General features: G+C 43.2%; 2 protein-coding genes across 3 annotated transcripts in view; one reads left to right on the plus strand and one right to left on the minus strand.

The window, feature by feature from the left end:
* The window catches only part of LOC116216936 (uncharacterized), a 245,225-nt gene that overhangs the window by 102,482 nt on the left and 115,428 nt on the right, over positions 1–27,315 (minus strand). The gene's annotated exons all lie outside the window — the stretch shown is intronic.
* Positions 1–27,315, plus strand: part of LOC100548043 (vascular endothelial growth factor receptor kdr-like) — a 120,763-nt gene that overhangs the window by 51,154 nt on the left and 42,294 nt on the right. The window contains exons 6-12 of the mRNA XM_085230389.1: positions 947–1,083; positions 2,515–2,674; positions 3,263–3,380; positions 5,121–5,296; positions 15,366–15,516; positions 17,628–17,733; positions 26,036–26,144. Coding sequence (XP_085086515.1) covers positions 947–1,083; positions 2,515–2,674; positions 3,263–3,380; positions 5,121–5,296; positions 15,366–15,516; positions 17,628–17,733; positions 26,036–26,144 — 957 coding nt within the window. The remainder of the gene's footprint in view (positions 1–946; positions 1,084–2,514; positions 2,675–3,262; positions 3,381–5,120; positions 5,297–15,365; positions 15,517–17,627; positions 17,734–26,035; positions 26,145–27,315) is intronic.

The following is a 27,315-nucleotide window of genomic DNA, read 5'->3' on the forward strand; positions in this document are numbered from 1 at the left end:
TGACCTTCAGCTCAGAATTTATATCCAAATTTGCAGCTACCAATCATTAAATTTTGGAATGCTGGAGATTAATTAAAGTCCACTTCTAATTTATTTTTCCTTTCTTTTCAATGTATTCTCTTTCTTTCTTTGTAATTGTATTTTTCACAAGGAGAGATTGTGACTTCATTCCCATTAGATTATAGCATCCTTCTATGCAATTAGCACTCAGCTTTAAATAACAATGCATTTGTGTGGCAGCCAAATAAAGATCCCGTAAATCTCTCTTTCTATTTTTCTTTCATTGCTGGAGTAGTAATTATTTATTACTAAAATTGTGAATGCAAAGCTAAAAAAAAAGCCACGAGGACATCCTTATCTAGCCCCAAAGCACACCTGCGAGACCTTTCTCTGTAACGTATTGCTGTGCAGTGGTCAGAATTGTATCTACTATGCTGCACCATAGACTGAGGCATGGCCTTGAAGCAGGCTTTTTCAGAGCTGATGCATTTAAGACATCAGTAAATACAAAAGACTGAGATCTGTTGGTCCCATTCAAAAAGGAGAGGTAACTGGCCATCAGTGGGCAGGAGAAATGAAAATGTTGAGTCACTTTGAATCTTTTTTTCTTAGAAAAGAAGAAAAGAAGTACAAGAATAGTATCAGAATGTTTTGGCTTTGAGGGCTGGAGCCAAACATGGCAAAAGCAAGAAGAATCATTCATAAATGAGTGTGTCCACATCTGACCACTTTGATCAGCTGATGTTCAGGCGTTTATACAACTGACCTAGCTTTTCCATTGTGTGGGTGTTTTTGAAAGTTTCCGTAGAAACTGCAGAAGAAGATGAAGTGCTTTATAAACTGAAAAGAGCAGATGCTGGAGGGGCATTCAGAGTGTGGTTACTATCTTAAGTGTCATTTATGCGTAGAGTGCTGTGTGGTTATACTTTTGCTCTTTTCCTTTCAGAGGGCAGAGCACAGAACCTGGCTCTGAAAGCAACTCCCAAAAAACTGCTGGTTGGAGAAACTCTCTATTTGGAATGCAAAGCAGAAACCTTCATCAACGGGCGCATTGAATTCATATGGACGTGTCCTAAGGGGAGAGTGAGTTGATGAGAATTCAGGATTCTGCTTTGATGCAGTCTCCTCCCAAAAGAAAGATGTTCATGGTGCTGAGCACACTGACTACTAGCTGTTCTGAAATACAGCCAACCATTTCTATGCCTACAACTGATTGTATTTTTAGTTTGAATGAATCTAAAATGCATCTACTATCTTGAGCCTGTAAATTAAACTGCAAATCTCATGCTAAATATATGCTTGCAAGAAAAGCCAGGAGATCTTTCCTCTTGGAACAATTTGTCACGTTATTTGTGGCCTCTTCCCAGCTAAAAACTTATGTCTCAAGGGCAGGCATGAAGGGTGCAAGCTGTCAATCTGCTCACCCATCTTGGCACTTATTAAGTAGGGGAAATGAAACAAAAGCCATTTGTATCTGCTCAGACCTCACCAAATAATTCAGTTTAAATTCTGAAAGTGAGTTCTTGAGCTTTCTGTGGAACGCAGTACAGAAATGCTGAACTTGATGTAGAGCCACGTGACACTTTGATGTACTGAAACCTTCCAGTTCTCCTAAGGAAAACCAGAGAGAAGGGGTATTTTCCAGATAAGTTCATTTATCCAGTATAGTACTCATGATTCTATTTGATGTTCAGAATTAAAATGGTTGCTTTCTATTTTAATTCTGCAAAATATACATTTCAAAGGAGCATCTAAGCCTTTTGGAACAGTGTAAAACGTGCCCCCTAAAATTTGATTGTTTTTGGACTTATTTTGTTTACTTAACAAAAGAATGTTTGATTTTGTTCCTGTGAAGAAACTACAGAAAAAATAGAGTTTATGGAAGTTCAAACTTCTAAATTCCTGTGTTACTGAATTCTGTTTCTTGAAACCCACATGATGGAAGAGAGTTACTTCTTCATGAAACCTTCTTAGATTTCTAACATTATAAATGCATAATTTCTTGACCAAATATATGGGATCAAAAATCCAATCAGAATAATAAAATGCTTTCTCAAATTCTTCAGGAATTTGCATTGGCATTTGGCTATCATAATATATCTGTTATTCTTTTGGAAAGTAGGCTTTCTTTCTAAGACAAGAAAACTGACAGTGACCCTGAAAAAGGCACAGCAGTGACCCTACAGAAGATGATGGCAGTTTTGCAGTGAGATCCCTGCGATGTGGGCCATGAGCAGGGATGATCTTTGCAGTGTCCCATTACTTACCTGCACACCCAGCTTTCAGCAGAGACGTGCCATAGTTCCACTGCTTCTTTCTCATTAGACTTGATAACGAGAGCTCACACAAGAGCTCTTCCTGCTGTTTTGCCTTTTATAATATTTACTTCCGTGATGGGGAGATACGATAATTTTGATATGAATCACTGCTTTTCTTAACTGGCAGACTTTGTAAGGGTAAACAAAGCAATCCCAATTATGCCGCTTTCTGACCTCTTTTTTTGCTGACTTCCAGCACCCTTACCCCAGGAGAACAATGGACCAGAGTGAACCCGTGTATAAGGTTGGCAGCAGCCTGACAATTGAAAATGTCACCATGGAAGATGGAGGCCTATACATATGCAAAACATTCAATGTAACGAGGCTGGAAGCTAATGTCACCGTTACGGTGTACGGTAAGTTCTGCAGCTAAACCACAACACTCAAGAACTAAGACTACACTTTTAGTGTAACCAAGTTACACTAAAAGAATAATGCCACATTTCTAAGTCTGCTGATACCTAAATGTCGTTAGGAAGAATGACAACTAGTTAAAACAGACATTAATAATCTGTAATAATTCTGTGAGAGAGTCAGCATCCAGAACCATGTTTTCAAAAAAACATCACAGAGCTCAAGACTGCTATATCTGAGGGTATGGATGAACTGGGACTGAGCTACTTAGGAGGGGCAGCTCTGAGAGCGGTTGCTGAAAATCTGTTGGGCTGGCATTCACAGGACAGCATACCCCAGCACTTAGACATGCTGCACCAGGGGCACAGCAGCTGCTAATTCTCTCCATTAAATAAAAAGTCCTTCATATGGAGATATAATTTACTGACTGCACAGAGCTGTGCAGTCAAACTGGCTGGCATTCCAGTTGGTTGTTTCCAGCTTCTGCACATCTGCAGCTGCAAAATATCAAGGATAGGCAAGCACTGTGCAAAATATGAGACTGTGGCAAATCTGCCATTCCTTGTCTTTCTCTTTGTTTCTCTTTCAAGACAAACCCTTCCTTGAGGTGTCGCACAAGAAGGGGCATTACTATGAGATTACATCAGGACACAAGTCACTGAAACTGGCTGCAAAGGTGGATGCCTTTCCTCGCCCAACTGTTACCTGGTGAGTACCTGGATCAACAGCAGACATGGCCTTGCTGAGGCTCCTGTCTGGAGCAGATTTTCACTGTTGCTTCGCTGACTGCAGGTATATAAGTTGAGAGCACTCACAGCCATGGCCTCACAGCTCACCCAAGGAGTTGTTTCTCCTTTCTCTGCTGCTGTGTGCTCTGTGGAGGTGACAAGCCGTACCTCTTTCCCATGCTATTTTTCCCTTTTAGTTATACAAACAAAAAGGTTCCTACAGAAGAAATAGAGGTTTTGTTTACACTGGACACAGAACTGTTTGGAACAGTAGAAATCTAAGGGGGAAGGGCTGCCAGTTTATTAGCTTTAGTGGTGGCTAGTCTGCAAGGATGCAGGGCACAGCAAAAAGCTGCAGGACACACTATTAACATGAAAAAATATTTCTCTTTTTATCTTTCAAATAATTTACTCCGATTGGGTCCCACCAGCAATGCCAGTAACTCCTCCTAGGCACTGTAAGGCTCCACCTGGACTGTGATGGGTTAGGTGAAAAGCAGCCAACACATCAGTGAGTGCAGGAGACACTCATTTCTCTCATTGCCCTTAAATCACTTGTCCTCAACTCTGCCACTTTCTCTATGCCTCATTTCATAGGGCTCATTCCCAGCCCCACCTCACTCACCATGAGCTGTTCTGCCTGTCCCAGCTGAGCAGAAGGCTTGGCAACACTCCCCAGTGCCCTTCCCTGGCCAGCTGAGTGCTGCTCGGGATGGCCTAACAGCCAGCAAAAGGTGTTGCTCAGGGATGGGTTTGCTGGATTTTCCTAGTAAAACTCACAAGAAATTATCCAATATCAGTCAAATCACTGACCTCTGCATGCCAAGAGCTATTTTTAATTGCCTCTGGTTTTTAAGAGACAGAAACTTTCCTGGGAGTTAGAGAGGGAGCACCCCCTTTCCCCTGCCAGGCTTTGTTCCCAGGGCCCGGCGTGCAGCAGCTCTGTGGCAGCTGGGACCACCAGAGCCTCCTTCCCCACATGCAGCAGATGTTGATGTTGGAGGTCTTTCAGCACAGTTTGAATGACTGCAGAGGAGGCTTTCAGCATGCTCAGACAGCAGGACACGTACCCCAGCTTCTCCTTCCACCAAGTCTGAAGCTCTGTGTGTGGCAAAGTCTGCCCTATTTCATATTCATAACCCAACTGCGGGTTAGCAGCGAGCAGGAGAAGGTCATGGAGCCTCGCCCAACCCAGTGTTAGTGATGGTTCAGGGCTGCAAATTCCTCACTGACCAGCCTGTTGACTCTAAACTCTCCCTAACACAGATTAGCTTTTTCATAAATAGTAAAGGATCATTCATACATGCTGAAAAAAGGTTATGATTAATTAATATCTTGTTTTAAAACTGATGATGCAAATTTTGGCTAACCCATCACTTATTGCACTTAGTATTGCACATGCAAGCTGATGTTTGCAGTCCACAACAATTTGAGGGCAGCTCCATTTGCATTTCTGATAATAGTTGAGCGTAAAAGAAGCACTGATAACTCAGATTCATTTAAATATCATTTTTTCCTGTAGCACAGCAGATGCTACTCAACTGTAGTGTGAAAGAGCATGGGAATAGAAGCCCAATTCAAGCAGGGGTTCCTGTTCTATTTCCAATGCTGTTTCTGAAGGATGACCCTTTAACCACTCTCATTTGGGTACCAGTCAGGCTTTCTGAGGGCTAACAGCCACGTGTGCACATGATGAGCCTTGCTGGGACTTTCACAACAGGTACAAAGATGGCAAACTGATCAAGGATAACCAAACTTGCTACGAGCCAGACCCAGCAAAGTACAGGCTGGGCATAAGGGATGTGAGACCAAAGCACGCTGGGAACTACACCATTGTCTTGAGCAATGCAAAATATGGCCTGTACAAGAACCTCACCATGCAGCTGGTAGTGACAGGTAAGGACTTGATGTCTGTAATGATACTGCTGTGTTTTTCTGTGTGATGCTGTTCTTTCAGTCAGTAGAAAGGAGGGACAGGTCCCACGTTTACCTGCAATGAGCTCCTACAACTCTTATTTAGGAAACACTGATGATCCGTTTCACACCAATCCATACTGAATAGAGGCAATAGAATGGAGATCTGCAATGAGGAGTTAGGCTGAAACCAGGTCATCTAAAACAACTTTCCAACAAGCTGCTGCACCTCAGAAATAGACCGCAGCATCTTTTTGTTGCAGATGGACACGGAAACGGCTTAAAAGCCTTTCAATAGGAGTTTGGGAGGATATCTAGGAGCAAGGTCTGGAGCTGGGGGCATAGTTTCCCAAGAGAAGTGGTGGAAGTTTTATCCCTTGAGATTAAGAACTAGCTTGGGCAAAGCACTGGGGAACATCCTGTTGGGACAGGAAGAATCCCAAATGTGCTGGCGGAAGGAACCAGATGAGCTGTTCTGTCTTTCATGTCTCTCCATCATCCTGCTACAGAAATACTGCCTAAGTCTGTATTTTGTATTTTTGTGTTGTCATGTATCTGCTGGGAGCATTTGAGGCCCGTTTTCAGGAGGATTCAAAGCAAACGGAGTGCAGTGAGGCTGGTTTACTTGTTAGAAAAGGAATACAGACATTGGAATCACATTTACTGATCTCACTCACTGGGATGATGGAAGACAGAGCTCATTGTCTCTTTGCACATCTGCTGCCTCTTTTAATGCAGTGAATGTGGGAACAGAGACAGAATCGTGAGATCCAGCAGGAGTTCAGCATGATAGCTCTGCTTTCTTCTGTATTTCCTGAGGTTTGCTCAGGCAGTGAGATAGGTAAAGTGGTTGATGGAGGTTTGTTTTTTTTTCTATGGTGAATTTTTCTCTCTTTCTCCTCTTGACACCTAAAAATATTCTCAGTTGTCCCGTCTTGAATTACTTATGTGCTGTTGCACTATGGACCTTCCAGCATTTGTTTTTTTCTCATCTCACCTTTCACAAAGGAATAATGCATAACAAATAGAGAACTTGTTACTTGGGCACACTTGGCCTACTCAAAATGCTAAGTGCTTACACCAACTTAAACAACCCTTAAACTAATGTGTGATATAGGACTGTAGAGAGCTGGCTACATGCTCATGGTCAGCTGCTGTAGCTCAGTGATGGGCAGGAATGTGTTAAACTGCGTCCATTTATTCCCTCGGGGTTGTTTATCCATACAGTGGTTTTGCTGTCTTGTTAGAGAACAGAAACATCCAAAGGAAGAGAAAATTAAGAATGATAATAAATTATCTTGTCAAGGTAAATATTAGCGTTTGCGTGCGAAAGAGAATGTTTAGTCAAAGAGCAGCCATTCCACAAATAGGCATATCAAAAACAAACAGAGCTTGTTTGTGGGAGCAAAATGCTATTTCAGGATTAAACCATCCATGCTATTAAGTACAGTACAAGCCTTTCATCTCTCTTGTATGTACAGGCATGTGTTGTTCTGGCTCTCACACAGTGCTTGCCTAGCATGGTGCTCATTGTCAGCCTTTATTTCAGATCAGCCCAATAAAGACTTCAATCAGGAATAATTATTTCATTGCAAAACACCCCTTTCTTAAGAGTATGCAAAGGCCAGCAGGTGCAGGACTGTTACTGACCAGCAAGGGTACTGCTTGCAGAAGCACAGGAAAAATGAACAGCAGGTGCTTCTTTCCTGTTTTTTTTTTTTTTTTTTAAAAAAAAAAAAAAAAAAAGCCATCCCTGAAATGAGACACAAAATGGAAAATATCTGCCAAAGAAAGCCACTGTTTTTAAGCAAATCACTGCAAACAAGGAGGTATTTGCCCAGACTGTAGATAGGAATGACTCAAAACCAGGAAAGCTCTCTTCCTTGCCAGGCTCTTCCCTCTGCAGCACTAATCCAGCAAGATGGATCTGAAGCACGCGACCCAAGGATGGGGTCGTTTAGCCCAGATGCATGTGAGAAGAGATCAAAAAAGGAAAATTTTGTTCTTGAAGCTTATCCGACTGCAGAAAAATGCTTTTTTTCTCATGCTTTCAGCTAGGGAAAATGGATTGCTTCTTTTTCAGATTTGGGCATAATTTGCTTTATATTCAAAAAACAACCTGAATGCAGATTTAAATTTTTCTCTCAACTCCTAAACAAATAGCCTGACACTTAATCTCCACTTCCTATGACTGATGTCCTGGCATCACCTGAACAGATCCAACTGTTTGGAGCTTCAGCAGAAGGAGGCCAAAATGCTTTGCAGATATTTTATGTGGGATTACTTTGCCCACAACTGAAACAGAACCGCCTCTGAGCTGAGAGGGGTGATTAATGTCTCTGCTTAGAACCAGGCAGTCTGCAATTACTGAAGTTAGAATTTGAACACTGGTATTAACAGACTTCATGGAAAAATCCTCTTGGGTTTGCAGGTCAACACGCTGGTAGAAGCATCAGTTTTGCATTATGTGTAAGAGGCGCTGCCTGGAGCAGCCCAGCACCTGCCAAGCCTCATGCCGACTACATGCACATCAAGCAGCTCCCTATTACTGAGGAGTAGCATTTCTTTTTTGAGTAACAGCATTAGTCCCCAAAAGGCAGGGCAAGTCTTTTAAATTTCAGAGCTGCATCTGAAAAAGAAAGTGCATTCTGAACTGTACCATTTAAATAGGCTTTGGAATGTGAAGATAAATGCCATTTGTCTCTTCCTGCAAATAGAAGAAATTATAAGCAAGCATACAGCCCCCTCTCCTGTGAGTCTCTTCAAAATAATACATCATTAGTTCTCCTGAGCAGTGCAGATAGGGAAAGTGGCAGGCTACGTGCTGTGACAAACCCATCACTGTCAATTTGAACTAGGTGTAGAGGAAGTTTAAAGTTAATAGTGTTGTGAAATGTTATCTACAAACAAAGTATAAATAGCACTAGGACTCTTACTCATCAAATTGCATTATATTAATTTTGCAGGGCATTTTATTCTGTAATAACAGCAGCAGAAAAGAATCCCTTAAAAAGTATGAGAAAATAAGTGATATGCCTGAGCCCTACAGGACAGCAGCTTATATGCAGTGTATCTCCTGACCTGCTAGAAGACCTGCACTGCTGCAAGCTTGCTTCGGAATTATCTTCCATATACTTAACTGGCAGCCAGCACAGCACTTCTGGCATCAAGTACTGTATTTGTAAGGTATTTGCTTCATAGTAATGAGCGCAAAAAGTAGGAGCTATTTCCCCACAAAGGTTGATATGACCATAAAGCTGATGAGTATCTGCAGGGAGCAGAGGTATTCATTGTCTCAGCTCTACAGAGACAAGAAGCAAAAGGGCAAATAAGGCCCCGAGCTGCTGGCTGGGAGCTGGGAGCAGTGCTGGCCCCAGCAGTACGCAGAAAGCAGGCACACCAAACCGTGCAGTTGCTGTCTCGCCCAGAGCAGAATAGCACTGCTATGCAAAAAATGTCTCTTAAGAAGTGGCTTAGCTGTGCCTCTGGTCACCCATGCTCCCACTGCAGCTGGAATTTCATCTTGCGGGAGCACATATCTCCCCTGTGGATCCTGTTGGCTCATTGTAGGACTCAAATCCCCAGGAGGCAGCTGACTGCATTTTCAAAACTCTCCTTCTTTACATATTTACACATCAAACACTGTCCAAGAAGCGGCAGGTTGCTGTGTTTTTGTTTTGTTTGATTAAATTCTTATTGAGAAAAGGTTCAAGAAAATAATGTTCTAAAGAATTTGGAGGAAAAGGAGCAAGAAGAAGGAACAATTCTAGCAAACAGCTGGTGGCTGCACATCTGAGCCAGCCAGCCAAGGAGGAGAAACGTGGGAGAAAAGAGTTATTGCAGGCTGAAATACAAAGCCATTTCAGAACAAAACATAAACAAAAAATCCCCAAATCTATTTATGGGGAAGCAGGCTGCATTTCATTCTCACCCTTGCTCAAGTCATCTGCATGTATCAGAGTTCTTGCTGAGCCCTTTATGGGGCAGTCAGCATGCTCTGACCATCATGCTGTGAGTGAAGGTTGTATAGGAGCATAAGTTAATTTGAAAAAAAAATGGGATTAATAACCTCCTTCACCACTTTTCCTTTCTCCTTTGTCCCAAAGTTTCTCTTCTGTGCTCTGTCAAGACTCTTCCAGCAAATATTGCTTTGGGTTCCTGCTGCTCTTGTCAATTGAAATTACATTCCCTTGAAGAGTCTTGATCCCCAAAGCTCTTGCATTGTATCTCTAAGAAGGGCAGTGCAAGCAATAGCTGTACCAAAAGCAATAGTTATTCACAGGCTACCTACAAATTCCCTCTCTCCTGGGCATGGACCAAACTAGGAGACCTTGAGCATGCAGAATTCATGTGTGCATTGCCATGTGCTCCCCATTATGTCACTGAGATGGCTGTCCCTCGATTTCTGTTACTAGGGAGAATTAGCTCGAGCGCTTAATGATGCATGTGTTGTCCTACTCTGTAGTCAGGCCAGCTCTTCATATTTGGTTTAAAATCAAAGACAGGGAGTTCTGTGCTTGACCTACTTTGGCTTGCAAGGGATGAGTTGACATCAAAGGAGTCCCCAGTGATCTCCATAGAAGTTAATAAATACATGGTGATCCATGGGAACAATCCTCTGTCACTTTAACCAGATCCAGACTAGTCTGAAGAGGGAGACGGCCCTCAGGATGAGGTTAATTAATACTGGGCTGTGCCAGGTCAGAGCAAAGGAGTTCTTGGAGGGACAGAGCTCATCTGAGGGCAGAGGGGAGTCACACATGGTCCTCAGTGCATGGAAGGGCCACAGAAATCTCTGTGCTGGACATCAGAGGTGAGAAATGGGAATTTCTTTGCATTAATACTGCAAATAGGTAAAGGATTGAGCCAGATAGTAGAAGCAGCGCTGCACAGAACCTTCACCTTGCTTGCATTCTTCAGTATTCTGCCAGGACTGGCTTTCCATTGTATGTTACATCCAACTCCAGTGTAGCTCCTTGGAGGATAACCCATTCAGGAAAAGCCAGAATAGAAAATTTGATTTTCCGTCTCCTGGGCCAGCCAAGCAAACTTAGAAACCTGCGAATAAAACACAGCCTGTCTCCAACTAGCTGTAATTTCAGTGTTTTCCTCCTCAGGCCCATTCCTTTGCTTTCCTCCTGTGTGCTGCCAGGTCTGGCTGTAGGCAGTGCTCTGGGAGAAAGCAAGTATGAAGTGCTGCGCTATCATACAGTGCTCCAGTCCATCCTTCAGGTCTCGTTTAACAGGCACAGGCAAACAGGATCCAACTGGATGGTTTCTGCGCCATTTGCTTCCACCCTGCTGGTACTCCCAGCCTGCAGCAGTGGAGCAGCAGCCAGCATGCAGCCAGCAGTGTGCTGCAGGGCGGGCTGGAGCCCATAACTGCTGAGCCCAAGGCTGTTGCTGCAGTGGAACCCACGGAGGGTCTTGGGCTGCACACCTCATCCTGGTGCTGGTTGTGTGTAGCGCTGCACAGAGCAAAACAGAACAGCCAACAGAAGGTAACAGCTGGGGTCAAATACAACGTTCTGCTCAGCCTGGAACAAAAGTCATTTTAACTAATTTGATTCGAATAATTTTTCTCTCTTTCAACAAAAAAGAAAAAGAAATGCAATGATCACTTGTAAGCTGAACACAGATGAAGTGCTTTTACTCGGGGGAAATTTTATCCTCTTTTCCCCATATCATTTGACTGGTCTAAGCATGTGTTAATGACCTTCCTATCTGCTTTACAAGTATTCACCTGGCTCAGCTTGCAGAGCTTCTATTTCCATTAAATACCACAGAAAAATAGATGGAATATTCGAAAGTGCAAATTATTTTTGCTTTTGGGAAACAGAAGGGGCAAACTGAAATCAAATGGACACTGGATAGTTTTAATGAAGCCTCGTAGTCCAGCAAAGTACAGCAGGTTCAGATGAAATGCTTCACTGGACTACTTTGTGATGTTTTAATGATTGTTCAATATGAAAACATTTTTGAAACTCAGTTTAGATGGTAGTGGGGGAGGTGTGTAAACATTTCTGTTCAGATCACTGGAAGTAAAGCAAAATATTCTATGTGCTGGCCTCTATATTTGGATGCTCCTCTGGGTGACAACTTCATAATAACATCTGCCATGCATTGAGAGATAAAAGAATCTCTTGCCTAAGGAGTAATGCCAGGGGGTCAGTGTCCCAATCTTCTCCTAATGTTACAGACTAAACATTACACAAGAAAGTAAGATGAGATTTGCATAATGCTGATTAATTTGAAATTCATAGTAAGCAGAATTGCTTTTTGATTGCATTTCACAATGCAGCAGCAGCAAAGTCGTTAGTTATTCGGGTCAGCTCTCACACCAGCAATTGCACCTCTGCAGAGAAGGCTGGGGATACAATCACACTTTCAGCCGAGAGATGAAAACACAGCTATTTTTTGATACATTTAAAGCCATCTGAACATTGCACATTGCAAAAGGAGCCAGAGAGGAGAAAGCTTTTACGGTTTGTTTGGCTTCTGCTTGAGAAAACTCAGTCTGAGGAGGGCAGAGGTCAAGGGATGGGACACAGAGGTTGGAAACAGGCGGTCAGATCTCTGGGGAGGGGCTGGAAACAAGAAGTGGGACAGCAAGAAGTGCTTCAGGTCAGCACGGAAGTGTGCAGTGATGTCCTGCAGCTCAGCACTGCTGCAGGACTGCTTGGGGCAGGAGCACACAGGGAAGTGTTTGGAGAGCCCACGAGGGGCCAGGAGGGTTGCACTGTGTCCGGGGGAGCAGGCAGAGAGCACTGCAGGGCACAGCACAGGGGCAGCTTATGTGTCACTCTGCTGTTGTGGTGCTTTCAGGTTCCAACAGGGTTTTTTTTTTTGCATGCTTAAGGATAGCTATATGCATGCAAATGTGGCTGCGTTTTTTAGATGTTTAATTTAAGGTGCAACCAGAAATAGACTTGGGTTCTGGCAGTGCTTATGATTCTGATCCCAAGCCTCCCTCCACTCCTGTACATGAGCAGAGATGCACTAGAGTTGGTGCATAACCCACCACGCTGCTTTGTAAGCAGATGTGAAAGAGAAAGCAAAGCACGTGTGGAAGAGGGAGAGAAATATACCACTAGGTGTACATTAAGTAATCACTGGCATTAGGTTAAAAATTCCTCAGCTTCCAAGTGCAGAGCCGTTCTGCAGGCAAGGTTACTATAGCTGCCTATTCAGCCAACCATCTGGTTACAGTCCGTGCCAGCACCTAGCAGAGAAGACAGTGAGCCTTACAGGTCCAAGGCTTTCCATCATGATGGGGGCACTTTCTGCAGGTACATCTAGTCCAGCAGTGAGCAAAAGGAACGGAAACGCTTCGGCTGTCCTTAGGGGCACAGTGGTAGGATGGCCAGCACAGTGTGAGGAGCTTCACAGAGTTTTCAGCCCAATCAGTGTCTCCCACCATATTTCACACCGCAAACCTGAGGCACGTGGGAGCCAATGCCAGCATCCCTAACAGCACAAAGAACTGCTTCCAAAACTGGGGTCACTCCGAGGGTGACACCCACCACCACTGCACTCTATGCAGGGAGAAAGAGAGAAAAACTTACAAAAAACCAATTCTGTTTCTGAAAGACACGCCCAGATTTAGCTACCCCCACGCTAACCACGTTGTAATGCACTGCAAGAAAAATGATGGGGAGGGACTTCTAGCCAGCCCCTCAAGATTTAAGAAAATAATTGCCCAAACCTCATAAATACTAATTATTTCAACTGATGAATCATTTTGACTCATTCTAGGTTTCAGGTAATATTTAATAGTGCCATGCAGTGAAGTAATTGTGGAAGTAGGAATTCATTTGTCACTCATGTATGTTCTTATTTTAATTAGATCAAGTTAAAACTTTCTTTTTTAGAAGGATAATTTAAATGACATTCAACTTACTCATCATTTCACCAAGAATAATCTCCTAACATTCAAAGACTGTAATCAAACTTATTTTGTTCCCCATGCTCTTTCAGAGAAAAACAAACACCAGACATACTGTCCCTCTCCCCAGGTGTGTAAAGCTTTGTTCTTTCAGCTCAAAAACACATCACTTGAGTAACCTTTTACACTGAACTTGGGTCTCTATTTCGGATGAAAATTACGCTTGTGAGTTCAGTCTGAACATGCAAAACAAAGGATTTGAGACTGAAAAGAAAAATGTATGAGACCATGAAGAATGCGCTTCTGTCTGCAGGGAATTTTGCAAAATTATTTTCATGATCAGAAATAATTTGGTGGTGGGAAATGAGACAGTAGTTACAAAGAAATTCAATTCTTTTATGCCAAAAGTCTGCCGTGAATGGTCCGTACACCCACAGATCTCCATGCACTTGGTCTGCGAGACACTGCACAACCCAAAAGCTGCTCCTGCTTCCCGATGGGGATGTGCAGAAAGGACCTCAGGCACAGGCTGAAGAGCTGCTCCATCTGCCCCCTGCTTCTCCTCCTCTGTCCCAAAAAGTCAGTGCTGTCCCTGAGGAAAGGAGTGGGTTTCAGAGCCTGGCAGAGCTGCATCTGCAGGCAGACCAAAGGGGATCAAAAGGCAAAGCAGGATGCAACAGCAAAACAAACCAAGGCCTGTCATTTGTATACCACAGTTCACTTAAATTAGCGTTTAAGTGAAATGCTAATCGGGATCTAAGGAAGGTCCTTTAGAGTAGCAAATGTTTTACTATGGGAGTTAGGATATAGCTGAAGCAGGTGAAGTCAATTCCTTTCATTGGGTGAGAAGGAAACCTGATGTATTTCTGGCAATGCTGAGGTCAGAATACCCTTCTGAATCTGACCTGGCAGCAAGAAGAATGGAAGGTGAGGGTCCTGCTGAGACGTGAGGTTGGAGTGGTTGGTCCTTGGGTAAGAGAGGAGGGCTAGAAGGAAAAAAATGAAGAAAAAGGAATAGGGAAAGGGCTCAAGATTGATGAGGTGGGCAGTGGCTCCTGTTTATACATCTGGGGCCTCCTTGACAGCAGAAAAATAAGTTAAACCAAAAAATAGAAATCTAATCTGCATTCACTTCCCAACTTGTCAAAAGCCTTCACGTAAAGCGGCTGCACTCAGCTGGACAGAGGGGTTCCACTGCCGGACCCCAACCAATAAATCTGCATGGTTTCCTGTTATGAGAAGCAGACAAAGATAGGACTAGGGATGGGCAGAGCTGTCTGCACCAGGGGAGAGTCTGTGCTTTCACTTCAATCTCAAACCCACCCTCTCCGAGGTTAGGAAAAGTTCAGTTCACTTTGGAGATTTTTTAACATTATTTCTCATTTTTGCATGTTCCTGTGAGAGCTGGAAATACATGGGACAAAGTGTTTTTTTTTCCTGCTGGCAACAAGCAGCCCTGAAAGTGTCACACATGCAAGTTTGCTCTGGTGAGATTTCCAATTCAAGGGTGTGATCTTGCAGTCCCTCCAGATGGGAATAACGCAGTGACCTTTTTAATGGCCTTGCTATTTCTGTGGTAAGGATTTCTTGGTATAACTCTGCAATTGGTTTCTATCCACCACTTCTTGCTTCCCTTCTTCACCCCTTCACCCAGTGCATGGTACACATGAACAGAAAAGGTAAGCAGTGTTTTCGGATCAAAAGAAGTTTATTGCAATGACCCTGGGGAGAACCTTGCACAATGGTAGTGATACTGCAGAGCAGCAGCTGCTTGATAAGGTTTCTCTCGGGAGGTGACATCAGAAGTCAAGCACTGTGCTACCACCAGTACCTGCGCCAGCAGCCTGATCCTGCAGTCCCCAAGCAATAGATGTTCCATGGCATAACATTTCTGGAAGCATAGCACGGCCACAACAGTACTTGAAAGCAATTCAGATGAACATGGTAGTGCTGTGATGTGTCTCTGAAACGTCAAAACTAGTGCCTGTGTTCCTCTGTGTGTATAATACTTTCAGTATTGCTGGTAATTGCCCTACAACTTCAGCAGCATCAATAAACAATCACTGTTAGTGAGGGGCTACCAAACCTTTGATGAAAACAAGAACACTGCTGCAGATGTAAACTTGCTCTTTTGTACTTATTTTGTTGTTGTTGGTTTTTCTTTAGAGAGACCCAAAATCTATGAAAAGGAAACGGATTTCGATAAGATCGAGCAGGTGGAATTAAGAAGCAAGCACAAAATCCACTGCACTGTAAGCGGGAATCCTGACCCAAAGGTTGAGTGGAAGTGGCAGCCCTGCAGCCTCACAGACACACTGTAAGTGCACGTGGGCAGCTCTTGCTGTGGGGAATGCACTGCTGGGGTGCTGGCTCCACATCACTTCTTCTTTCCAGTACATCTGCTGGGGTGCTGGCTCCACATCACTTCTTCTTTCCAGTACATCTTGTTTCTTTTAATTAGCAATCACAAGCAGTGATTCCCCACAGATTTCCCCAACCTGTTGTTTATCATCTTTTTGGAATCACAGGCACTTTCTAGATTATCAGAGTTGTGTCAAATAAGCTTAAAATGACGACCCGTCAGACTGGATATTCCTTTATCTCATCTACCAACTTTCCTCTGACTTACCAATGTATTTTCTTATCCCTCTTGGATGCAGCCTGTATGGTTAAGGCACAAGATGCCTTTTGAGATTTACCTTCGACAAGTAGACACTTCCTTTGTTCCTATTGCTGTATGAACAGAGTGATCCATGAGGCAGGGCCTGGGCTCAGATCTGAATGGCAGTGTTCTCCTGGCAGTTGTGGGGATGTGGTGGAGTCACCTGTAACTACTCTGGCTGCACTTCAGCTCTGCTCTGTGGTGATGAGGATGAAGGCAGCTTTTACATCCATAAAAAGAAGAAAGTAATTCTAGGATACAAAAGAGAAAACTGCTGGATGGCTCCTTATTTTCTCAGTTTCAGTGCTTTTCCAAATGCTGCAATTGACAGGGAAAAATTACAAACAGCCAGTGCTGTGCCAGGTTATGTGCCACAGCCTGGCAGCAATGCTGGATGCTCTGCCCCAGGCTGGGTCTGAGAAGTGACCCACTGTCCCTGCATGAGGAAAGCAGCCCCTCACCTTGCTTGGCCAGGGAGTCACAAGGCAGCGATCTATAGGCGTAGGCAGGGCTGCTGGCATCTCAGGTAAGCAGAAGGCACACAAGCTGCTGCTTTGAGGGAATTCAAGCTGGAGCAGGGTGGAAATACCATAAGGAAATACTATGCAGTCATAGGAAAGCCACAGAGATTACATGAAATCTTTTCTAGACTTTTCTGTTGAGGGAGAGAAAATTGGTCATGGATGCTGAATAAAGCCAGTTCTGAGTGAGTGACTTAGTGACAAAAAACCTCACATAACCCTTGTTCCAGCTCCCTGACTCTCTGATCTTATCAATTCAAACACAATTGCAGAGTGGCGTCCACCTCTCTTGGCCTCTGGGGTAGCCTTATCTTCTTCCAGCAGAAGCTGTAGGAGGATTCCTGTGGGAAATGACACAGACCCCACTTCCTTCTGTTGTCTCACTTCCTCTCTCTCCCTCTTTCTCTCCCCCCTCCTCACTGGTGTACTTTGAATCCCTGAACTCTATCATTGTTCCTTATAGCTGTGATGTGATTTGCTTCCTTTGAGTTTTTTCCCTTCATCCTCAAGATAGAATAGTGCCTTGCAGGAAGTCATCCAAGGCAGCTTCTAATGAGGCTGTTTTGAAAGCTATAAACCCTCCCTTGACCCAGGGTGTTAATCATGTGTCTTGCACTGATTTGGCAAAGGCATGGCTGATTCACATGTTAGCTTTCTGCAATGGTGGCCTTTGGTCATCACCTGTAGAAGTCTGAGTGCTCCCAAACCTTTGTGCTGCTAAGCACAAAAAGCCCCATGCATCTGCTCATTTATTTGAGGATTGTAGTTAAAGACATTAGAAAAGCTCTTTACCTCGGATGGTGCAGATGTACACCAATACAACGTGTGCTACCTACGCATTTTGAATTTTGAAATGCATTGCACGTGCTCAAAACAGAATGTAAAGAGCCATGACTGCGTGGAGCTGGACTCTTACTAGTCAAATTAAACTACATCATTTAATTAGTTGGCCAGTATTTGCTGGTTTCAGTCTTCAGAAAGTCTGGGGGGTTTCCTGGCTTCTCATGTGCTGATCTTTGTTCGTCTTTGTCAAGTTGAGTTCCAAGTAATTTTGAAATGCTGTGATGAAGGAATACAGCAGTTTTCGAAGGAAACAATGATGTTTATCAGCAACACTTTTTAGAAGTTTTTTTAAGACCTAACCCTACTGCTGAAGAATGACATTCTCCCACTTTAGTAACACCTCCTTGCATTATCTGCAGTGACTTAGGCTCCTGAACACCACTTTTGCTTTTCTACTTCCAGATGCAACCCTACAGGACAAAAAATTGTGGTTGAGGAGAACATGTTCATAGGCAACAAGATCAAGAGCATTGAAAATATAACCATGAAGCACGGGGACAAAAGAAAGGTTTGTGTCTGATGAAACCTGAGTGTGATCCCTTGGAATAGCAGGGAGCTTTATGGAGGGATGCTGCAATCACACAGAGCATTCTGCCCACGGTTCCCAAGCTGCTGCTGGTTGTTTGCATGCTTAGAATTCCACAGCTCTGGGATCATTTTTAGCTCTCTGCTGTTTGTAAATGCTGGGATTCTGGCAATGATGTCACTTACCCCATTTAAAACGCTCGAAAGAATTTTGGGTCAAGAACCTCTGTCTCCTTCAGTACTGAGGAAGTCTAAGACCAGTTCAGAGCAAGAGGGGTCCTGTGAAGCACACGCAGCTGACAGGATGCCAGGTTGATTAGAATGATTAGCACTTGGAGAGTACTTTGTACTGCCAGCCTTGCCCACTCTTCCAGCAGCAGGAGCTAAGCAGCTGCATGATTCCAGAGGCCAGCCATGGCCAGGGGTAGCTGCCCTGATGGTGAGTGTCAGGGTGCCTGTAACATCTTTCTGCCTCAACTTGAGGCATGGGCACTTCCTCACCCATTGGGGTCCCCAGCCATGCTGCTGAGCTGAGGAGGGCAGGAACATCTCCTTCCTTCTGCACACCTCTGCCCACTTCCCCTTCAAGCAGACAGTACTGGGGCACGCTTCTCACATGAGATGCGAAGATCTCAGCAATGAATCTGCTAAATGCCTCCCAGGCACCTGCGATGCTACCGAGTGATACTGATTACACATGTCCATGCTAATCCCTGAGAAACTGCCAAAGCTGTTCTGCTCTAGATTCACAGACAGACAGTTGGCTGCACTTGGAGAAGATGCTGTGCTCTGGCTCTGTTGTTTTACCCTTGTTGCACTTGCACAAGACTGTGGCTGTAAGGGCAGTTTTGCAGCTGCACGTGTTCCAGGGTGGCTGACTCAGATCAATTAGTGCTCAAAACTGCAAGGTGCTGAATGTTGCAGGTCAGATCCTGGTATACCTTTAAGCATATGATAATTCTTGGACTATTTGCATGCTTAAAGTTAAGTGCAAAGCTAAAGTGCTTTTCTGGATTGGGTCCAGACTAAATCAGCATCTGGCAGAATCTGTGCCTCAGTCATCTGCTCTTTCTCATGGAGACTTTCCAGTTCTAAACCTAATCTAAAACAGAGCTCTGAAACGTAGAAGTTGGGCTGGGATGGAGAAAATCAGTGTTCACAGTTCGCTCTTGAGTTTTTCCATTGTTGGAAAATACTGGATTTATTTAGATAGCATAGTGTCCCATAAGCTCTGTCTTTAATGTACACTCTATGAATTTTAGATCTTAAGTAAAAGCAACAATTTACAGAGCTCTCATTGCAAAAATGGGAAGTCAATGACATGTACCTCCACACTTTCCTCCTTTTCTAAATCTTCCTGTTAGCAGTAAGGCATGACAAGAGTTTCGTGGCTTTTGTGGCTACTGTTTCTGTCCATTTGTACAGCCTGTCAAAGTACATGATCAGGTATCCAAGAACTCAGATGATCAGTCTTTATTTATGTTATTTCCCATATGAAAGTTAAGACTTTCACTACTACTGTGACTCAAAAACTATCTGCTGGCTGCTGAATTGACCCATGTGCTGGGATAAGTGAGACACCCAATGATACAAAATTAAAAACACTTTTGCTTTGCTTTATGCTTATGTATACGTACACTCATTTCTTCTCTTCCCTACTTTGTTGAGGCAAGCATTTTGTTTGATCACGAACTTAATCTGGCTGCAATCTCTGTGAACGAGGTGCTTTAGTAGTTCTACAGAGCTCCTGGATCTAGTGGGGCTAAACGCATCCCTGCTCCATGCTGGTTGCTGGTCAGGGACATCTGAGCTCTCCCCTGTCACCTGAGTGCCACACAGAGCCCAGGCTGCAACTGACAGCACTGCTCAGCCATCCCTGCCCCTTCCTTAGGCTCCAGGCAGACTGAAGTATTCATCTGTTAGACATCTTCAAAAGCTCGGCCCACACTCTTCAACTTAAGCTTTTACATATTTCATTATTAAAGTTTCCTAAAAATACTTTTTTACAAGTTACATAATTTTACAGCTCATAATATATTCATTATTTTCATCTTCTGCTGATCCACTGGTTGAAAACACATTCTGAGGCATTTCCTAATAATTTTTATGTCCTTATTAAGATTTATTCAAAGTAATAAAACTAGGCTTTACGAATCTCAAATTTCAGCATTCTGCCTCCCTGCTTGTATTAGCAGACAATTCCTCTCCTTCCCCCTTACTGAAGTCCAAGGCTATCTGTGTTAGGTGGAGCCTTTAGATAATAGACTGTAATTCAAAAAAGAAAGCGATGAAATCCTATAGCCTTCAGACTTTTCCTTGTTTTTTATCAGTCATTATTTCAACCAGAAATGAAATAGACAGGAAACAACCCAATCCATTCCCACCATGTCCTCACAAGTAATTCATCTGCATTGACTAGCCACATGAAATAATAAAGACATTGCAGCCTGACAGAGCATGGCTTTTATTGACTGTGCTATGAAGCTGGGATTAGCTGAGATTGGTTATTTTTCCTGTGTGATTTGAGGCTGTCCTATGACAGCCCTCAGAGCAGAAGGTGAATTTACCTAGTCTCTGTGATATTATCTGTTGTTCTGTGTCCTGCTGTTCACTCTCGAAGAACTGTAGCAATCCATGTTTGTTCAGTGACATTTGAAAAAATGCATTAACTTTTCAGAGCTGCCAGGAATATGGGAAGAAACCCCCAGAAATTCCCAGATCCAAAATCTTACTTAAAAACAAGCTTGCAGTGCAGTGAGGATTTTTCCAGCAGACCAGCAATTCTGGCTCACATCAAGGTCTTCAGGCATCTTTATGCAAGTGGCATGGAAAATTAAGGTCTCTTGTCATCTTTGTCATCATGATTATTCCATTATTATTCCAAGATAGAGAAATGAATCTCACCCCCTCCTGTCATCCTAAAGGCTGAGTTTCATTCCTATAGAAAAGCATGTGGTTATCACTACCATTAAGAAGTAGCTTGTACAAATTTTGGTCAAGTATTGGTTCAGGCAACTATATCACACCAGCTTACTTTTCCTGGTGGTTTTAAGTCAATACTAAAGGAATCACTCTGTGATTTAAACTGCAGTGTATCTACCTCTGAAGACTGTTTTTTAATACTAGGTGGAACACTCTTGATCTCGTGAATTGTGTGAATTTCCATTTCAAGTATAAAGCACTAGCTTGTTACCTTATTTTCTTTTCTGTTAGTAAGCTGAACATACTGGTCTGAGCTTGGGAGACAAATAGAAAAGAAGAAGAAGACCTACACATAATTCAGTCCTCCTTGGGGGCTTCTCTCCGTTCCTCTCTCTCATGTATATATGAGAGAATACCCTGGCCATGTGGATGTTTTTGCAATAAAACTCATGAATCGATTTTGCTGCTGAAATTCATAACCACTCAAGAAAGTTGATCCAAAACCACCAGGTTTGAACCTCCTGGATGATGACATTAAAGAAGTGGAACAGGTTTGGTGAAAAATGTGAACATCTCAGTAGGGCTGCTGAATGCCACCTGGATATGTGCATATTCCAAGGGAGAGCCAGATAGCCAAGCCATATCATCTCTGGCAGGTAACCCATCGCATAGCTGGGTCTCTGAATGTAGCATCCGCAATGCAAGAGAGCAGCCCAGCAGCAGCACATGAGCTGCACTGTCCTGGGCAAGGCTTCCTGGGAGAGCCTGGGGACATAAGAGCGAGCCCTCTCATCCTGCAGGGAGAAAACCTCCCTCTGCCAGAGAAGAGAGTAAAACCTACAAATTCCCAGTCAGCTAGCAGCCTGATCTTCTCTCTTGCGCTCAGTCCATCCTTTGGCATATTTGGAATGGATGAACTAAGAGCATGGCTCAGAATTGTCAGGCTATAAAAATAAGCATTATTCTGTGTCATTCAAGTAGATGGAATGGGAGCTAGCTGAATATTTTCTTTGCAGGATCTCTGATGAAGTTCCCTATTAATTTCATCTCCCTCCAGCCACCCCCACCCCAGCTCTGCCACAGTTAGACAGCTGAGAAGTTTTCCACCCGCTTTTTCTGCTCTTCATCCTCGCCCACATACAGCTAACGAAGTGAAAGAGAATTGTTAACTAAAGCCGTTGGAGGGGGAGATTATACAAAGGAAAGAAAAAGCAAGGAATCTCAAGATATATTAATTTGTGCTGAGTCCAGCTTAAGAAAAGGTCTCACTGCTCTGTCCTTACTACAAGATGTCTTAAAACACTCACAGTGTAGGGCTGTGGAATGTTATTTGGCTGCTCCTAAAATGGCTTGTTTTTACCAGTTTGAGAACATTACAGCATAAGACATGTGGACTTTATTGAGCTATTCCATTATGGGCTTTTCCAGCAGCAATGTCTATTTACTTGCCATAGCTGTTCTTCAGAGATCAGTCATTTCATTTGTTCTTGAGCTTTAAATTCGGTTTATTCTTTCATAGTAATTATTTATTAGTTAATAAGCCCTTCCGTGGGCTCGCAGTATTGGGTGGCCTTTAGGTTAAGTAATAGGAAATGGAGCCCTTTACATCCAAATTCAACACAGGCAGTCAAAACTGGTTATTGTCTGAGGGACGTTTAGTGTTTGGCATGCAGTGAGTTCACTGGGTCTCAGGTCAGCTCCCACCAGGAAAATGTCTAGACGCTACATGCCAATACTTTGCTGTTAATCCCACTGGTTCCAGTGCAGCCTACACAGAAGCAAATGACTGAACAGTCACAGTTGGTGTGCCACTCATGGCAGGAGACAATGGCAGGGGTTAATGTGTCAGTTAGTTTGAACTGCTCCTGGTCAGGAGATTGCGTGGAAGGTAAACTAAAAAGTGCTAACCTTGAGGCTGTCAAGAGCTCATGTGTAGTAATTTCACTGCAGAGATAAAAACGTTTTGGTGTAATTGCAGACTTCTCATTGGTTTCATTGATTCAGGTTAGCACAAAGCACTGTGCTATCTGGAAGCCAAGTTTTCTGAGAGGAATGGCTGAAAAAGTTTTGAGACAAGCCCTGCTTTGAGTGAGGGTGGGAGACCACCAGAGGCCCCATCCCGCTAAGTTCTTTCTGTGTCTGCTGCAGCAAATGCCAGCATTCTTAACTTTTCTACCTTGGCTCTGAATCCAGAATGGAAAATACTTTGCAGGTGCATGGACTAAGTACTTAAAGTAGATTATCCCCTCTGAATTTTTTCCAGTGCATACTGAAGGTCCCCAAATGCTAGGGCCATGTCACTCCCCTGAGAGAGAAAACTCTGCTAACAATTTTCCCGTTAGTAATGGAAAAAAGATTCCTATTCTCAGTCGAGTTCAAATTGTTTTCTCATTCAACTAGGTTTTGCACACATTTGTTGCAAATTTGAAAGTGTAGTGGTGGCATTTGGAAGATCCCTACTTACTCCTACTTCTTACTCCTACCAAGCACGGACAAATGTCATGGGGTGATGTTTGTTCAACTTGGACTGTTTACAGTAACAGGTGATGAGCAACTGCCAGCACATCTGCCTTGTGAATATCAGTTTGTGGGTTGTTTTAACATTTGGGTTAATAGGGTCTTCTTGTCCATGGGTTATCCTTTACTGATTTGTCCAGATACTACAAAAAGCAGATATTGCTGCTGGCTTCCTAAATGTTTCTTTCGGGTTCATTTTTGCAGAAGCCAGAACCATGTGTCTTTATGAACCAAAGAAGGATTTGGATGCCCTTTGGTATTACACGTGTGTGTTCCAAAGCCTCAGACTGTTGAAGACTAAACCAGGATTAGGGCAGTTTGGCGGCTGAGGCTTTAAATCAAGATGCTGCAAAAATAATTGGACTCCCAGTCTCTGGGATTTACCCAGGAGCACATGGCTAGAGTGAAAAGGTGACATGTAATGATTTCAAAGGAGTCATCTTATTACAGGAAAATCACTCCAAATCATTCATTTCCCACTCTGAAACCACACACAGCGCTCTGGTGGATGCTGCCAGTTTGAAAGCCACATTGTGGAGATCCTGGGAGATGCCAGTTCTAATAGAGAACACTGAGCACTCCTGTGCTCAGCTGTGTATCAAACTGGTTATAATCATGATTTTGAACACACAAACAAGAAAATGACTTTCTCTTTTCCACAATGGATTTTTCAAAATAAATTGCCCCCCAGGCCAGGCTTGTTTCCCTCCATCAATTTAGCATCTTTTTCACCTTCACATCTAGACATGTGTGAGATTAGCTTGGATGAGTTCTTGGTATAGCTTCTTTTTTCTACTATCATGTCAGACTTTTCTTGAGTTACATAGAGATGGTGGCATTTGTATGTGCTTGAGCACGTGTGCATTTACCTCTGGGCCACCAATTGCAGTATGAGGTATTGCATCCATTTTTAGAACAGTCACAATATCACCTCTGAAACTTTGGCCATACTCCAGAATAGATAATTGCATTCCTCTTTATGATTTGAACGGGTACTACAGTATTATTCTTGACTTCCCATCTAGAGCTGTCACTGTGCAAGACTAATAGCTGCTAAGTAGCTGTCCAAATTTATCCCTTCTGTCCTTGATGAATCCATTTCAACACATGCATTTATATTGACTTTTTCTATTCCCAAATATAGAATTCTAAGATCCAGTAATCACTGAAAGATCTTTGTTCTGATTCAGCATTAGTTCAAAAGGCAGTGTCCAGTGCTTAAAGACAGGAGTAGTGCTCTGAACATGTGCTTGTTAATAACCTGTGGCATTGGGCCCACTGCTGCAGGAATAGAAAAAGGAGGAGGGACGAGCTGCTTCCCTGGGAGATTTAACATCCAAGTCAGAGCAATTTTCACATCATAAATAAATCAGAACTGTGCAGTTCTTTCTTTGGTGGACACCAGAGGGAGCTGGGTTTACTGGTCTTCTATTTTCATCCCTAAGTTTGTTTATCCTCATTTTTGGTTAATTTCTGTGTTTGGTAACCATGAAAACTAGATAGTTTTCCTCTTCTACTTACCCGTTATTTGTGAGGTGAAAAGGAAAATGTTCCCCTTTAGAATTTAAAATGCACAGGGGATCAAAACCTTTAAAACTCATTTCCCTACAGGATTTAAAGTGCCAAAGCTCAGAAAATCTTAAATAACTCAAATAATACATCCCACACAGCTATAGACACATTCACAGTACAGCTTTATAGGGAGTAAAGGAATGTCTTGTATGCATTTAGTTTAGGATATTAAAAAGTCCAGAGATGCTTTTGTGCACTTCAAAGGGCTCTCTGGAGATAAGGACAAATGGCCAGAGGGTGTTATAAGTTTTGATCCTCAAAGTCGTTAAGAGAGGACAACAAATAAAGTGATATTTGTTCCAAATGTGAGGGCTCAGAGTTCCTCAAGTGTATGGCTGCAGGGAAAGCAAAGTAATCTTGCAAAACCATCTCTGCCATGGTGGGCTAGATCCTCTTTTCTTCCTAGTAGTCCAAAGGAAGTACCAGCAATAATTGAAGCCATGACCTGTGAACAGTCTTCAGTGAGCTTGTGATGTTGCATCGTGACAGGGAGTGCCATTTGGCCAGCTCCTCATCAGCAAGGCCCTATGCAGAAGAAGGGGCTTAGGATGTTAAAGAACACAAGTTCTTAAAGAGGTGTATTAATTCAGCCCCCAGGAGAAACTGAGCTGCTTCCTTTTTCTGTGTGGTGAAGCTCAGGACAAGTGCTCCCTCCTTCCCACTTGTGAACCTCCTCTTTATTCATTTGCCAGTGCCTTACTGCAAGCCTTCCCCAGGGTTTCTTTCTGCACTGCACAAGTCCAGAGAAACCCAGAGGAAGGATTATAGAACCAAGGTACTTCCAAGGACAATTTATAAGAGTAAGCTGTGTTCCAAAGGGGCTGCATCACTCCTTTTTCTGGGGTTATATCAAAACAAAGCAAATCTCTGTAATTTCTTTACATTACATTCATACAAACAGCCTTCTTCCCACATAGTGACCCACGGACACCATAACTGAAAGGCAGAAAACAGGTGAAAGTGTGGCTCATTTACAGCGTCTTAGTTGAATTTTCCAGGTCCTTCCCTTTGTGTCTTTGCTGACGCTGTCACACTCAGACCTTGGCTGAGGTGTCATGGGAAGAAGGAGAAGGGAAAGAAATGAGGAGGGAAGAAAATTAACTGGGATGAGGTGATGCTAGATGAGAAACCAAAACACTAATGCAAGCACTTGTCTGCTTATGAGCTTCACACACTGCTGGAAGCTCTTTTATTAACTGTTTTTCTACCATAAATCACATCCTTGTCCACTGTTCTCAAACCTTTCTGCTACCTTTTCTCTTTTTGCCTGGCAGATTGTGAGCACACTAACAATGGAAAACAGCAGCACATCAGGAATCTATTACTGCGTGGCCTCAAATAAGGTTGGTGAAGAAGAGAGGAGCATTGAGTTCTATGTCTCAGGTAAACACCACAAGTGACTGGCGCTATACAAAACATAGATGCTCATCACGTGATCTACCTTACAGTTGCACATGCCTGGGGAGTGCTGGTTAACGTTTCTGAGAACCCTTAGATGTTGTGTTTTTAAAGCACTCCAAAAGCACTGTCCTTATGAAACCGCTAGCAAAAGCTAAGCTAAGTTTTTTGCAGACTTCCAAAAGCTTGAGATCTCTCCCTGATTCAGGAAAACAGCTGGCCTCCAGTTAATTCAGTGAACATAGCAAAGGTGAGCAAGGCCAATATTCAGACCTAATTCAGGGCCAGTATCACTGGGGGCTGTGGTGACATTAGATCCCTGCCCAAGCAATTAGCCTTTCCAGAGCCCTTTAAGGAGGGAGGAGGTGGACATGCTATTTCTCCAAAGAACACAAATCTAAACAAATATGTGCTTAACCTTTTAACACAGAAATTCTTTGGTAGTGAGATCATGACCTGCATCATGCTTTTAGGAGAAATGGGAGTTTAAAAAAGGCAAAGAATCTGGGAACAGCCTTGTTCAAGTGCTTTCCAGACTACACTGAATCATTTCTGTGCTCACTTACTGGATGAGTGGATGCTGGCTGGCAAAATTTGCATCAAAATAACATTTTTTAGAACAAAGAGTGCAGAAGTGCCCTGGAAGGTAAATGTCTTGTCCTCACCATTTTTCTTCCCCTTAAAGCCAGTTGAGGGCTAAGCTCATTTGTGGCAATGCTCTGCACTACTCTGCCTCTTGTGTGTCCTCCATTGACTCCATTGCTCTAAAGTAGTTCAGTACATTACAGATCAGACTAGTCAACAAAGTGCTCGCTGAGCCTCGTCACCATTCTTATTGCATGGACGTACAATAATAATAATGGGGTAGAGCTTTCATCTCTAGTTACAGCTTCTGTGTGCCACCTCAATGCCGTATGGATTCAGAAGGGAGTTTTAAGACTCAGATGTCTTCCCAAGCCCTAACTATTTTTATCTGGGAAAAAATCCTTGAAGGTTCTCTGGTGAGAAACAAAGCACAGACATAAGAGATCCACAAGATTCCTGACCAACAAGGGTTGAAGAACAGTTATTAATTTTACACTTCACTCCTTCCAAGAGTGAGTTTCATATGGGTTTGTTTCTGCTCTGGAGTCTGTGAGTGATCATGTTTGGATGC

This window comes from Meleagris gallopavo, chromosome 9 (assembly GCF_905368555.1).
Source record: "Meleagris gallopavo chromosome 9, MGAL_WU_HG_1.1, whole genome shotgun sequence".
Lineage (NCBI taxonomy): Eukaryota > Metazoa > Chordata > Aves > Galliformes > Phasianidae > Meleagris > Meleagris gallopavo.